General features: G+C 44.5%; 2 protein-coding genes across 3 annotated transcripts in view; one reads left to right on the forward strand and one right to left on the reverse strand.

The window, feature by feature from the left end:
• Positions 1-16,381, forward strand: part of LOC118504048 — a 219,262-nt gene that overhangs the window by 110,403 nt on the left and 92,478 nt on the right. The gene's annotated exons all lie outside the window — the stretch shown is intronic.
• Positions 11,009-12,163, reverse strand: LOC118504105. Its single transcript, XM_036038192.1, has 2 exons — positions 12,074-12,163; positions 11,009-12,013 (listed from the first exon to the last, which is right to left on the reverse strand). Exons 1-2 carry the CDS (start codon positions 12,125-12,127, stop codon positions 11,249-11,251), a joined length of 819 nt encoding a protein of 272 aa, XP_035894085.1. The 5' UTR covers positions 12,128-12,163; the 3' UTR covers positions 11,009-11,248.

A 16,381-nucleotide genomic window follows, 5' to 3' on the forward strand; every position in this document is an offset into this window, starting at 1 on the left:
TTAATTTATTATCAAAATCTGCCCATCTTGATTTGCTTTGGATGCGTCCATCTTGATGATTTGACTTCGATTTATTTATTGCAGAATATACTAAACTTAAGATATTTTAATAATTTTGAGTTTAATTTATAATTAACTACAATATTGATCGACCTAACATTCTTTTTTTCCTTTTTGTTCTTTTTCAGGTGCGTTCTCGATATCCTTATGGCATTGAAAATCATCCAGCGTTGAAAACTGCAAGTACTAAAAAAGATCCTCTCACGAGCGACTATTTTCCCACCTTCAACTGTATGCTGACTATCGTCCCTAACAACTCGTCATTTAGCTTAACAATCGTCACCTTCCGAAAAAAAAAGCAACAGCCACCAGCGAAATATGGTGCTTCGCTGATTGATCGATAATCCTGAACTGAATGGTACGAACGGACGGCGAGCCACCCCGAAGGCGTGATCAATTTGTCGGCAAGTTTTCAAGCGCGCCTAGGTGCGATAATAAACCGTGCGAAATGTCCCTCGGGCGTTCGAACGGCGGCGTCGGAACATTATGCTTTTATTATTGTTCACGCTTGCACTTTAACCGCCTTTCGTCTGGCGTTTTGCTTTTGTCTTTTTTGCACTGATGCACGTCACCGTGGTGAGGTGACTGCACGGAAAGTGTAGAAGAAAATTATAGGTGTGATAATTGAAATATGATGTTTGATTATCGTTGCTTTTCAACTCGTGGCCACGATCTGGCGTGTGGGAAATTGATTTATTGGGCCGGCAGAGAAAGGTTACGTTCGTGGAGTAACCTTCGTAGCATCGGTAAGGAAAAGTGTCTTGTGTGACGCTATCGGGCTTTTCACTATCGTGTGAAGTGAGGAAACAGCTCTATTTGTTCTGACAAAAGCTTTGCAATCAATTTTTAATCAAGTTCTAACAAATGGTTCCTTATAGCTCTTCATCCCATCGCTCGTGGTTCGATCTTTCTCGCCTTAGATCTCATTCCGTGCCTCGGTAAGTCCGTTGACCCGGGCTCGGGAGTCAATTTCAGAACGATCCAGCAAAGCGCACCACCGAACCGAGCTTCGTCTAAAGCTAATGAAAATGTTTAAGTTATTTTGCTGTGAAAAATCAGCAATCGATCGGCCATTTTTTATCGATCATCAAACTCCGAATACTCAAACCATGCTACTGTTACGGTGGCTATTTCGGGTGGAGCATTAAACCAACACTTCGAGCGCTTTCGGTTTCCCATGCTACCGGTGAAACGAATTGATTAAGATTTTCGGCAAGAAGCGAGAGCGAGAGAACGACCAAACAGCGGCAAACCAGCTGTTTGTTGTGTCGATCGGACAATCGGATCAGGTTGTTTTGGGGCCGATCTCCAGTTGAGGTATGAAATGTTTTTATTTGAGCCTTTGTATTGCGGCTTCAGGAACTCCCGTAACGTGGAATTTCCATCCCGCTGTCTTGAGATCATAAAGTTCTTCCGATTCCGTAGTTTTTAGGCATGTGCAATTGATTAGTTGCGAAGGCCGGCAAGAAGATCACTCATAAAAAGCCATATTGGAATTAGATTTTTGAAGCTTTTAAATTCCTAAACAAGTACAGAAATTGAGAGACGTAAAAAGCTTGGAATCTGGAATCTGTAAAAGCAGTAAAATTCTGAGAGCAATGTTTTCTGCAAGTCGTAAAGCCTGCGTTTTTATTGCATCTTAATTGTAGAACTTCTAATTAACCATGGCTTTGGAATTTGATCATCTCAAAAAGTCTGAAGTCTGATTCGTGGGACAACCAGGATAAAATCTATGTTTTAAATAAGATTTTCCGAAGAATCCTTGAAAAACGCTTTTGGACATCGTTTCGGTGCTCGAAGCGATAGCGGCAACGATCTTCACACGGCAGGACCGGGGATCAAATCCTATCCAGGTCGCCTGCTAGTACGCAGGACTGATTATCTAGCTTCGGGTAAAATTAAGCCCGATCCTTTCGAGGTTCTAGTGCCAAGGAAAAGAATAAGAATACCCAAGAACTCTTCAAGAAATTCTAGACATAGGTTGTAAGAGAATTGTTGCTAAAAGAAAAATGACAAAGCTAACATCTGAGCAAGCTTATCGAAGAACTTGAAGGCAGTGACTTGGTTAAAAAAATTACACACATCCATAGATAAATAAAGACAGGGATCAACAATATTTGGTTTAAAATTTCCGAATTCCTTTCTTAGTTCTGCGTCTCTCCAAGGAGCACATTGCTCTTGCACCAGTTGGACCAGTAAACGCCATACGCACATTTAGCACACATTTTCACTTTCCCTTGACCTTTATCTTCCAAATAGTCTGCTCATTCTCAATGTCACCAAAATTACACTCGTCCGGGGGGTGGTTTTGCATCCGTCCGTCCATTCATCCGTTGACAGTTGCAATGCATTTTTCCGTCAGAGCAACCGTCTGTCTGGGAGGTACCCATTTCAAATCGATCAGTCTAAGTAGTGGCAGCGTGCGTTCCCCATTCGTGCGTGAAATCGTTTGCTGCTTTTGACTTTGGCATTCGACATTTTCCCTGCACTGTTGAGCCGTGGTCGGTCCCTCCTGTTGGGAACTTAAAAAACGGGGTCACAGACATAAAAACAAGAAACCCCGGGGATGAGTAGTCGTCAACAAACCCAAAGGATGAGTTTTGCGTTTCTGGAAGGGCCATTTTCTCCCGTCTCGCTCTCGTCCAAACAAGACGCTACCATCAATAAAATTCAGAAATATCTGTTTTTCGGAAAAGAAACGCAAGACTGTGGCATCCAAGTCGCGGTGGTAACGCATTGTGACAGATGCGGAACAGCAGCACCGAGAGGAAGCATCGCGCATATCTGTCTGGCCGGTCTGTCTAACTGTCCAATGGCAATGCGTTCCGTCACTTTGCTTAACCCGTCGCGTCACGGTGTCTACCACCAGTGGGTCCCCGGCGAAAAAGCGGGTTAGCGGGTTTATTTCTGACTGTCCAAACCGTTCCCCAACCCACCGGTCCAACTGGGTGGTGTGTGAGTATTTATTTTTAATTTCCCCAACATCCCATCAGCCAGCCAGCCTGAACGTTCGGCAGCGGGAACCCGAGCAATTAACGTCTCCCCGGGTTCACTGCTTTACATACGGCACATCAACTTCAATTAGACGGGCCCGATGGAAACGAAACACTGACACATATGCGCGGAGGGCCAGCCAGCCAGCCAGCCAACCTTCGGTCACGTGCAGTTTTGACGAGGGAAAGGAGCGAGCGAAAAACGCGCCCGGGTGAATGCAACATCCGTGTATCTTGCCGGGACTCGGCGGGCTGGAAGAAAATAGGTTGAGTGATATTTGCACCGAAACGGACAACACTACAAACCAAAACAAAAAAAAAAACAGATAACTACCGCCGCTGCTGACGACTGCAATGGTAATGAAACTAGTGGCTGAGCGACGAGAAAAAGACAAACGAAAACGCATGCATAAAAGCATAAACGCTTTCCTTTTTTTCCTTTTACTGCGTTACAAACGAAAAAAGAAGCAGCACACCGGGTTGGTGCAGCAACCAGACGTGCGCAGAGATTCTAATGAATGTTTTCTTTCTGCTCGTTGGGAAATGTTTGGAAAAGCTTTCGTTTTGTAAATTTGCTGAATCAACGAGAAGTCAATGTGTGATGTGTGTCCAAGGGAGAAAAAAAACTTCAAAGTGCTCTTTCTCATTCTAAGCATTGGATGAATTCGTTGGAGGAATATGTTTCTGGACGGTTTTTTGCTACAAAATTAAATAGATGGTGTTTTAGACTTCTCCAAGTTCTCGTCAGGCATCTGTCAATGGACAAAAAAGGTGGCTGGTCGTTTATATAAGGAGAAAAATTGCAGTTTTCATTTCTTTGTTGCGTTCCAATTTTTTTCTGTCTGTGCAACTAATTATTATATGTTCCATATAGTTCTTTGCCTTCAGTGAAGCTTCTGTAAAGAATCTATGGGAGTTCCTGATGCGGTAGTAGATGCGAAAAAACCTTGAAATCCTAAGCAATTTTACCTAGCCCTTCATTAGACATATCTCTATAGAAGACATTCGTTCTAGTAATGCTATATCAAGAAGCTCAGGATAGTTTCACGATAAACTGGATCTGTTGGCCAGTCGCCAGTCTTCACACGGCACGATCGAGGTTCAGTTTTTTTTCCGGAATTTCTTCCCCGCAGTGACCGACTCCAGGCTATTCATCGACGTGTTATCATTAAATCTAGTAATGGCAGGAATGACCTAAGATGTCGTTAGGTCAAGAAGAGAGAGAGAGAGAGAGAAGATCGCTTATAATGGTAGATCTCATGGAATATGCTACGATCCTTGTCATCATGATGAATGATCAGAAGCTGTTGTCTATTAGGTCTGAGATGAACACGAGCTGATAATTGTTTCACTAGCAATGGTCCGAATGAATACAGAAGGTCACTTCAGTTTATCTGAACCTTTTTTGGTTTACCTGAACCTGATTTTTTTTTCTGAAGTCCCTTTCAGCTTATATAGCCACAGTGTCTGTTTTTAAGTTCTTGCGCAGAAGTCAACACTAATTTCTATAAGTCTGCACATTCAATCAATATGCATAACAAGGTGTTGTAATACTCCCTTGAGACTCTCTGAAGACTCATTGTATCCTTGTAAAGATCCTCGAGAATAATTTGTTCTTTTGACACCTCCTTTGTGTAGAGTTTGACTTCTTAAAGATGCTACAATTCTGGAATGGACATCTCCAAAGCGACCCAATTAGTTTAAGAACGCATCTTTTGTACTTGCTAGTAATTCAAACTCGTTTTTCGTTCTTGGAAGTGACATTGATATTATGAAAATTCTTTATCACAATTTAGGCTCCTATTTGGGAGGCCCTTATCCTATTTAGGTGGCTCCTGATGTCAGACTAGCCTCGTTTGATGGAACTTGTAACCTTTTTCATCGCGGATTCTTGTACTTGTTTATCTCTAGACGAGCTCAAGAGATCATGACATGAAGACTACTAGCCTTCTTTACTTGGTTTTTCCAGTAGCTGAATAGTTGGTCCTACGGAGAGACGGTTCCGACAGGACATCGTAGAGAAGAGACCTGCATTTATTTTAGAGTACTGATAATACCAATAAGTAGACCAATTATGAGCCAAACTTATCATTCCTTTAAAGAAATTGTTGTAACCTATGAATGCTCTACGGAAGGATCACGTACCCATCTTTCCGACAAGTTGATTTACCGTGACAGGCAAATTCTTTCAAATCAATGTATTTCAAACAAGCGAACCATGCTGCTCGTCTCGCCGGTGGGGTATGTCGTGTATAGAACAGTGACCCACGATGTTTCCTCCCCCCGCAAAACACACACACGCGCGTGCCCGCTCATGGTTCACTTTCACATCGTGTCCACTCCTCGACGGGAAGTGGATCAGATCAGGCTTTCGAAATCATCGAAACAGCGTGCTCGAATGAAGCAAAACAAAAAAAGAAAACGATGGAATTTTGCATCCCATGAACATTTACTCGGCTCGGTCGAGGCTCATTGACAGCTCGCTTTCCCACTGGGTCACTATCCTTTACCGCCTTCATCTTCCCCCCTTCTGGAATGTCTTTCTCCAGTGTGTGTGTGTGTGCTGTGACCTCGAGAGAGGAAGGAACTGCTACGATATGTCGCCGTCGCCGTCGTGGTTTCCGTTGCAGTTCTGTTCGCTGCCCGTCGCTGGCAGTGATATTTATTTAGCATGAAATAAAAATAAACCACATTGATGGTTGCGCAGAAAAATGACTCCACGAAGGGGGGTGGGGGGGGGATGTAAGGGGGAAAATCACGAACTTCCTGCATGCACACCACCCGAACCGAAGAAAATGCTGGACGGAGGAAAAACGGGACCTGCCAGAAGGGTGTCCCTCGTGAGGGAAAGAAGAAATTTTCGAATTTATTTGCATTTTGCTCTGATTATTAGCCTACTCTCCTGGGACGTTGTGGAAGAGCTGGTGGGGGAAGAGCTAGTGGCGGAAACCGTTTTCGTGCCCCATTCCATATTTCACCCCATTTATGATGAACCCCGCCACTAAACGCTGAAGGAGACCTAAGGCTAAGTGTCGATCGAGGCTCCTCGAGGCGAGGTCTGTTCGAGAATCTCAAGTGTAGCGTTGCCCAATGTGTTGCCGAGCTTTTAAAAATCCCGATGTATAGAAACAATCTCCTCCGCCCCCGGAACCGACCACCCACAGCCGCCTCTCAGCTTCCTCACAACAACGGGTTCGTGCAAGATTGTAGGCGCACAGGGACGGTCTATGTTGTGGTTGTTTTTGTTTTCCGCGAGCAGTGCACTCGCCTTGCGCCCCCTTAATGCACACATGTACTCACCAGTTCTTCAGTCAGGGAAGTTGGGAAGCTTGCGGTGGAAGGGTGGTGTCTCACACGGGGCCCGGGAAATGAAAAATCGTGAGCAGCCGTTGAAAAGGCCATCACCAAACGTCATCTGTAAATGGGTCGTAGCTTGTTAGTCGACGAGGGTTATGATCGGTTTGGAGAGCTTTTGTTTTTCTTCGCCTTTTCTCTTCCTTTTTGCAGAAACCACTAAACCACCCCAACGGGGGCGATAGGGTTTTTGCTATGATGAAAAGAACGTCGAAAAAAGTCGAGCATATTCAGCGAAGCGATTTTTGCTGCACGTGTGCGCTACCATACACACCGCCCTGTGAGATGAAGGGATAGGAGGGTGCGTCCCGCCCCTGTGGAGAGTATTGTTTTGTGTCCTTAAGATGTTGAACAGGGTAAGGAGCGGCACCAAAACCATTAATTTCAAATATGAACTCTCTGAACTTGCGCGCGATGATAAGGTCGCAGAAAGGAAGCAGAGCAGAGCAGTGAGTTGAGTGTGTTGTTTGCGGTGGTGGTAAAAGCTTTTACATTTTTAGAACGCAAGTTCTCTGCCTGCCCTTTCTAGTCGGGAGAGGATGGTTGTGTTACTCCACCCTCGGGAAAGAAAGGGGTCCACCCTTCGGGTTACACGAAGAAAAGGGCATCGTTACTGCACATTGTTGTAGAGTTGTAGAGCCAAACCGCTCCCAATTGCAAAAGGAACTAGCAATCCGATGGGGGGTTTGGGTGTAGATTTTGTGCGCCGTTTTGCTGTTAAGTGGCTCATGATGTGCGCGGATTCTTTCACCTTAATGAGCTGTTTATTTTACCGCTTGTTTACTCTCATTACACACATTGAATTAAACACTGTTTAAATTTTTTGCGCCTAGTTCTCTATATTCTGTTAAAGCTTTGACCACCATTTACGATATTTAGACAACATCTGTCTTGAATTGTACTTCTTTTAGATTTAATCAAACTGTTCTCTCTTGCTTGAATACAGTCGTGTCTGTAGATTTGTGCTTTGTTTTGTTCATATTTATTGTGTTATTCTGGTTCCTTAACTTATCTTAGTTCATGTTGTTTGTTGTTATATTAGTTTTGCTTATGTATCGGCCGACTTTTCTTGTTAGATTTTCATTTTTATCAAATTTTATAGTTCTTTTTTCCAAAAGTTTCATTTTTATTGTTTTTCTTTTTATTTATTTATTTATTTATTTATTGAGTATTACGGTCCGATGCCGTATTGTCACCACCGCATGGGGTGACTGTGAATTATATTCACACAGAAAAAACAATTAACAAAATTAACTAGGCATTTCCTCCTAGTTATTTGCCATATCCCGGGCATGCTCGGTTGTGCAGGGAAAATGGGTGGTTGCTGTCCATTTCTATTGTGAGGGTATGTGTGTGTGTTGTAAGTTTTTTTTGGTCCGGTTCTATTGCTGTGGCTATGGCTTCGATGGGGGTTGGTTCGCTCCGGTTGACTATTGAAGTGTGTGATGTGCGTCTGGACTGAAACAAACAAGCACAGATATTTGGACAGTACAAACATGAATTTTTCTGCGTGCAATGTTCTCCAAGTAGCCCAGCCATGACACAGCCTATGATCGACCAAGTCAACATCGGACTCAAAAGCGATCGGCGGATTCCATCTCGCAACAGCTGGAGTGACTCCACTGTTTACGAGGCTGTACCCGCCGACCACTCCCGAGCCCAGCATCAACACAGGTGGACCCGCCGTATCAAAGCTGGGCTAACTTGCAGCACACTGCTACAGACGAAAAAGCCTGCCTCCTTTTACGGCAGTATGGACATCGCCCTCGAATTATACAGCCCGGTCAACGCAATACCCGTTGCACTACATAAAACATTTACCACAAAGACAACACAACATATAACAAAAGGAGTGGCGGATGTGGATTGGAAGGATAATAGGGATGTGGAATCAAAGGATAAGACCGTTGTCTCTGGCGAATCGGTAGACGAGCCTCATGTAGGCGAGGTCCCTAGTTGCCAACACTTCTCTTATTTCTATACCCGGTCGTCTGCCGATGCTCTCGACTGCGCTCAACAAGGAGGGTCTTGCGGTTTCAAACTCCACGCAGGACCACAGAAGGTGATCCACATCGTGAAATCCGTCACCGCAGCCACACACCTTCGTCTGAGCCAGAGTTATACGCTGAAGATGAGCGTTCAACGCGAAATGATTCGACATAAGTCGAGACATCATGCGTATGAACGCCCGGTCTACAGAGAGTTGTTTTTCTTTTTGTTGAAAACTTTTATGTTTTACGATTTTAGATTTGATGCTTACCTGGCCTCTATAACATTGTTCCTTAATCATTTGAACAGTAAAAGTTAATATTTAAGGGGCGCGCCCGGTGGTGAATGACACAGCGGCGCCGGGCTTCACATGACAGGACCGGGGCTCAACTCTTATCTAGGCCGTTCCCCGAATAGTGAGGACTTGACTTTCCAACTATGCGGTAAAAATAAGTCTAGCTAGCCAGAAATGGCAGGCATGAACTTAGAGGCCGTTAGGCCAAGAAAGAAGAGAAAGAAGAAGAAGAAGAAGATATTTACAGCAACATGGTCAGCCTTTTCTATTAGAATAAAGAAATAGGATTTTTTTAAAGTGTGCTATCTTTCTTGAAGATTGGTTCAAAATTAAACCTTGAAACCTGGAAGAATGCTACCATTGCCATTGCTTTTCAACAATCATCAAGAGGTTTTCTAATCAAATAAATAAAACAAGCAAATATTACTTATGTCTTATTACTTCAATAAACTCCAGCTTGGGTGGTACTAATGAGGGGTATTATTCGTTTTGTCTCTGATCGAGAAGATCTTGAGTTTAAAATGGATTTATTGGCATTAAAGATGTTCCATCGATTAATTGTTGTACATGCATAAAGGCACCTCTTTGAATACGTTTGATATTCTACACATGAGTAACAACTCCTCAGCGGAGGAGCCTAAAGAAACATATTTTGAAGCTCATGTTTTATAACCATTCACAAAACACTACTCATCCCATTCTCCACCACCATCGCTCACTTCAGCAACGTAATAGAATACAAGCTTGCGAGATGTACGGACATCCTTCACACACATTCATCGAGAGTGACTTCTTCAATGGGAACGATTCCCGCTTTCGGTACACATCTTCAATTCGCGCATCATCGACTATATACCCAGTCGAACCTGTGCACGGCATAGGAAACAATAAAACAACCGTGTAACGGTAGCCTCAACAATGGCCGGTAACATCATCTGCCCATTACATAATCGCCATCCCCGGCCGGCAAGATGAGCCCGTCGGTCTGATCCCTTTCCCTCACAGACGACTTTTAAATTACCATCTTCTGCCTGTGGCCGCTCGGTTCGCTCGGTAAAGTGTTATAATAATAATGCATATATTGTAGCGTGCAACAAATGCTCTGGCTGTGGCCCCGGGACACACAATCCGACACCGGGAGGCTTTTGTTTGGGGGAGCGAAGTACTCACACCTCTCCCTGAACAAATTCGTCAAAACTCGCGGTGGCAGCACAGTCTCCTGACCACAGATACTGCCGATCGTCTGTATCATCCCCCACGTACCCAGCTGAAGACGGGTTTCAATCACGTGACCGCACGCACTAAAATGATCTGATGGATGTGTTTTTGCGATGCTGCACGTTGGCGGATCCGGATTTTATGCGGTGGTCGTGACGCGCGTACACTGCGTCCAGGCACTTCTGGTACCGATTCACGCATCTGTGATGTGGGAGCAATGCCCGGAAAGGGGCAAAATAAAGCGCAAACAGTCTGATGCAGCCACATTTGTGGTTGGAGTGTTACGGAATCGGGAAGATCAACCGTCGTTTCACTCGGTGAAGGGATTGCTTATGCTGCTGCTGGTGTCGGCATGATGTGCTCCCGGTCCAGTTTTTGGGTGAATTGCATTAGAACAATTTGAGGTTTGAAATCACGCAATATATCACGTTTGGGTTTTCTGGTGTTGGATTATGACATTACTAGCTTTTTGGGCTTATAGGAGTAAGAGATAGTAAAGTAAGCGTTAGACCACATTTACTACATCACGTTTACATCAATTGATGTTCAATCAATTGATGGATTTAAGGCCAGAATTCAATGAAAACTCTCCGTGGAGCTTAAACTCAGTGATGCCTTAAAGAATTCAGTTTGACGAGAAGGATATGGATTGTGCTGGATTGAACTCTAACTTCAATCTGTGCCTGTTCTCTCTAGCTAAATCGGTGGAGGTTTTGGACTACTAAAAGATTTCAAACTGGACGACGAAGCAGAAAAAAAAGAAAATAAGGGCAATATAAAATCTGTAAAGAAAAGAATAAGTCAATAAGAAAAATGAAAATAGATTAACCTTAATAAAAGTACGGATAAACACACAAAAATACTAAAACGTATATAACACACAAAGAAAAAATAAGAAAAAAGCAAGGAAATTACTAAAATTTACAAAAAAATATAAGAAAACTTAATTTAAACTGAATTTGCTGAAAACAACACAAAATAAAAAAAAATGCTACAAAAAACAGCAAAATGACAATAGAACACAAACCATTGAAATATATTTTCAAGCTGACTGGAATGGATACTCAGACTAGAAAAAAGCCCGTTAAAAAAGAAGAAATAGGTTTCAATCTAATACAAATGTATTAATTTCAAAACATTTCTCATAACTTTTTGACATAAAATTTAACAAAACTACCCATATTTGCTCCTCTAGCATCATTCGTCATTGAATATCGAAACTTTTCAACCCAACGAAAAAGGGGTCCACCACAACCTGCCGGTTTAAAGTTGCACTCTTTACTGCAACAAAGTTTCCCTGGTGGCCCCCCGTTTCCCTTCTTCAACCCGTCCCATCAATTTACCGATGCTTCCTCCAACTTGCCTCTGTGTTACGCTCAATTTGTCGGAAATCAATCAGCGGCAACTCATCGTCAGATTGTTGCTGCTGCTGTACGCGCTGCACGCTGCAGCGGATGGAATGTGACGCTGCCAGGGGACGCACTTTAACTTGCATAATTGGCCTATCGACGTCGGATCGTGAAGTTTCGCCATAACTTTCGTCGTACACTCCGGGCGCAGTTAGGTCAATCGTTCGGAATAATGTCACCGAAGGTACCCGGTTGGTATCGGTACCGACCGAGAAGGAGGAACGCGATTGAGCGTAGTAGGCCGGTTGATCGTCGTCGCTGAAGGACAGCAACGATTCACCGGAATATGCCAAATTGTCCTCAACGTCAGCAGGGAGTTCGAGCGTTGAATGGGCTGTGGTAAAAGAAATTTCCGATTCTGCAGAAGCAGCATTCAGCAGCGGGTCGTCCGAAGTGGATGGTTCGGTAGCTTCCTGCTGCACCTGTTGCTGCTGTTCACTGTCTGAGGATGTGGAGGACGCTGGTGGAGGGCTAGTAGTGATGGACGGTTTCGTCGGAAAGCTTTTCATTAATTTATCAATCTCATGTGCCGTCAACTTTCGGTGAGATATTTTTAATTGGGCTGTGTCGGAGTACCAACTATCAGCAGCGCTGTCCAACTTTTTGTGACATCCGTCGTCATCGGAGGAGCTGAGAATGTTGGACGCATTGCGTACGTTTTTGATGATTCGCTGGAGTTTTTCTGCTGTAAGGGACTGCAAAATGGATGAGTAGGAACTAAATTGAATGCAATGAAAAAGGGGGTTTTCACTCACATCAGATGCTTTGGATAATTTTGATTTCGACCCGTTCATGTTTTGAGTAAACATAAACGCTAATATTCTGACGTTTCCGAAGAAAGAGCCTTCTTTGATCCATCCCTTTTTAACTATTGATCGTTTGTGACTTGATTTAATCCTTTGCTGGATATTCAAACCCCGCTTACGGGTGAAGGATCTGAATGAGAATTGATACCAGTAGCGCTCGATTTAACTACTTTAAGCCTAAGCTTTATCTGTAAGGCCCTGTACAACCTAACTGTGCTGCAGATCTGCAGACTAGTAATACAGGGTTTCCGAGAAGAACTAACGATGTGCGAGCCATTTCTGGGCAAAGGCTAGGTTGAAGTAAACAACTGCCAGGTAGAACTGGCGATCTGTTGCCCTTTCTGGACTATGGCCAAGTTGAACTAGACACAGGCTAGGTTGAAGTGGACGATGGCCAGGTTGAACTGAAATGTCAAATTTGAAACGATTGCTGAAGCGTTCGCAAACGGTTGGGGTAACGCTTGATTTTAAAAAATATTTAATAAATGACCGGTAAAAACCATAATATTTGTAATAAATTTGTTTAAAGGATATTAATTGAAGAGAACGCTTCAATTGCAACGTAGCTCGTATGTAATTATAAAATTATTGTTAACAGCTCTTTGAGCATGTTTCAATGCTCAAAAATATTTTTTTGTAATGTTATTTTTGCTTTCCAAGCATTGTGCAGTGTAATTGAGCAATATACGCTAAATTTAGGTGAGTTCAATAAATATAATATCTTGAAGCAAGCCATTGCAAATTCTAAAGCTCAAAGCGCATTAAATAATAATTTTATAATTACATACGAGCTGCGTTGCAATTGAAGCGTTCTCTTCAATTAATATCCTTTAAAAAAATTATTACAAATATTATGGTTTTTACCGGTCATTTATTAAATATTTTTTAAAATCAAGCGTTACCCCAACCGTTTGCGAACGCTTCAGCAATTGTTTCAAATTTGACATTTCAGTTCAACCTGGCCATCGTCCACTTCAACCTAGCCTGTGTCTAGTTCAACTTGGCCATAGTCCAGAAAGGGCAACAGATCGCCAGTTCTACCTGGCAGTTGTTTACTTCATCCTAGCCTTTGCCCAGAAATGGCTCGCACATCGTTAGTTCTACTCGGAAACCCTGTAAATATCAAAAATCAACTGATGTCTCTAGGAACGATCAATCCATTTACAACCATTTCCTCGATTCTTCCACCCTGATTTTCCTTCGATTCACTCCTGGGACATCCTTTTATAGCCACGTCACACATCCAACGAAACCATTCTTAATTATTGCACCATTTCACTGCCGGCCATTATTCATCGCCGAGAGCGCCCCGAATCATCAACGTCCGAAAAGACTCCATTTGCACCCATTCGCATTTACATTACGGTTGACCGCACTGCAAATTTATTCATGGCCGATTCCATTGATATATCACCGAACGAAAGGCATCCTCGCCTCAACCGTCTTGTAAACCACAACATTTTCCACATTGTTGACAGGATTTCCTGTTTGTGCAAGTTTCGTGCCTTCGAAGCAGTAGCACGACACCCGAACCACACGGTGCTGCGCATCAATTATCTGTGTGGCCCCATCTTGCGAGCCCAAGGCGGGGAACGAAAAAGGATAAGCAAATGGGAAGGGAGCCGAGCCGTGCGCTGTAAATCAAACAACATCTTGACAACACTTTAATGACCAATTTCGGACCGACCGACCGAGCCCGACCGGGCCGGCGTTCTACTCGGGGTTTGCAAAACTGCCAAACTGCAGCAGCACCAGGGGAGGATCTCTTGCCACAGCGTCGCTTGACTTTGGCACCATCGTCATCGGTGCCGTCGTAGTTTAGCTGAAACAACTTCTTAATTTCCTTTCTGCGTGCTCGGGGTGTACCAAGCCAGCGTACCATTTGCATTAAATTTTATGATGCCAACCGGTGCTTTATGGTTCGTTTTGGCTCGGATGGCGTAAGCATCTTTCCACATCTTAAGCTGTGGTTCATCTTAAAATAATAAAAACCCAACGGCACTGGAGGCAGGCACCAGAGCACCGGAGGATCTCCTCCTTTCGAAATTTTTCATGCCACTGAAGCATTGTCCTCCCTTTGGCGGTGGAGTAGCCGAAGACAAGATGAGATGAGATTGATAGTGTCAGTAGCAGCACTCGGCAGCGAATGGAGAGCTCTCTTAGTGGGGTTGAAAATTTGCTGTTGGCAAATTTTGGCAAAGTTAAGGAAAGCTGCAAATGAATTCGGAACGGGTGCCTTGCGGGAAAGTCCTGCTGAACGAACGATGAAATATGGCTGTCGAAGGACAGCGCATCAACAATGCTGGTCGCGTGCGACCCAAGATCCAGCGAATGGCGGTGTGAGTTCCTCCAGCTCCTGAGGACATGAAATCTGGTGCTTAAAAAGATTAACGCTAGAAAGCTACTGTATTAAATCGTCACACTGAAAATGCGAATCTTGATTTAAGATTGTGTCCTCAGACCTCTTTTGTTGAGACATAAGTAATATCTTATACCAGTTCTTTGTATAATTGCCTCAAGATTCACTAGCACGTTTAACGTTGCAAATTCTACATCACGACACTCTCTTCTAATTAATGATCTGCACATTCCCTCAAATTCTTAATTAGCTCCAAAGGACCCCGCATTAGTGCATGTTTAAGCTCCCGTTTAATCCGTTCGCTCCTTGTTTTGCGCCACGCACTCCAGCATAATTAATGCCGCGCACTATTACTGCACGGTAGCACACTCGGCCAAAGCTTCATTAGCGATCTAGGTTTATCTAGTCGCGTTGGCACCCGCTCGCGAAACCCAGTCACCGCCGACGTGTGTGTGTTGTACATTGTTTTGCAATTATTCCGATCTGCGACACTCGAAATGTACGTACGTATCCCGAAGGATAGAACACGACCCCTGGCTGCTGCATCTTACCCTGGTAGGTGTGGACATCTGGAGGGGTTCAGGCGAATTGAAGGATAAAATGCTGCTGCAAGGGAAAAGATTCTGGTGGAAAATAGCAACTTTAAGACCATTACAAAGCGTAAGCCTCTCTGGGTGGAATCGGGGGCTTCCATTTACGGTGCATACCCTTGCGGGCTCTGTGACCGTGAAGAAGACCCCGGTGGAGATTTCCTTCCGCAGCTCATGACACGCTACGGGGTGCCCTCTGGATCGGGCTCGTCGAGAGCCCTTTTCTCCCTAGCCGTAGCAGTAGTAGTAGTTCAATGTCATCTCCATCTGGTCGTCGTCACCATCGTTGTCGCCATCTTGCTGCACCATCGTTAAATTGGCGTTTACACTCCCGGCACGGCAAGCTGTGCTGAAAGAGAGAGAGAGAGATAGAGAGAGAGAGAGGGCGAGCGGGTCGTGGTACCGAGCTTCGGTACCGGCCGGGAAGCCGTGAAGTTGAATCGTAGATAAGAATTCACCGATTACCAATGTGCTTTTTCGTGTCTCGCGCGCGCACGGATGACGACACGTCGCATGGACCAGAGTCATGCCTCTCGCCAAGCATCGGTTGCATCTTCGGTTGGGCCCTCGGGAAAAGGCGAACGGGCTTTAATAGATGCTCGGTAGTACGGCTTTAACAACGACGAGACACATGGAGCTAGCAGATGTATCTCGTCGGACGCCTAGAGCATTGAATGTCCATTTGGTGTGTACCTCTTCGTGCCCTTCGAATGTCTTGAACTGCTTAGCACAGCGGGCTATCCCTGGCCGCTACATACACACACTCACACCGAGACACACGAACATGGACATGGCCAGTATCAATGATGGCGTCAATGGTGGTTGCCAATGCACACACGTTCTTGAGATTTGTTTCGTCCAAGAAGCAACCCCCCCCCCCCCCCCTGGTCAATGTCCGGTTGACTAGATTGTTGCATGGGAAGAATCTTTCACCCCTCCCCCCCCCCCCCCCCCCAAGGTCTACCCCTCAGAGAACTGGGAGATTGCAAATGAATGCAGATGCTCGTTACTCACGCTTCTCGACATCGGTGACCACGCGGTCGGTTCCAGCCCAACATGGAACGCGTCTCTGCGCGCTGTAACGCTGATTAGGAGAGAAGATCTTGCCCCGATGCTGCACTCGAACTGTCGAACTTGTGGGCACACACATGGTGTTTTATTTTTTCGCTTGCTAGCGCTTCCAAGAGGACACAATTAGTGGCGGTGGCACTGAAACGACACGGGGACACGGTAGCTAGGGTTTGAGCTTTTAACGGCACCATATATGGGATTGTTGGCGAGGTGTCTGCCACTGGAGGTACATCGACA

This window comes from Anopheles stephensi, chromosome 2 (assembly GCF_013141755.1).
Source record: "Anopheles stephensi strain Indian chromosome 2, UCI_ANSTEP_V1.0, whole genome shotgun sequence".
NCBI lineage: Eukaryota > Metazoa > Arthropoda > Insecta > Diptera > Culicidae > Anopheles > Anopheles stephensi.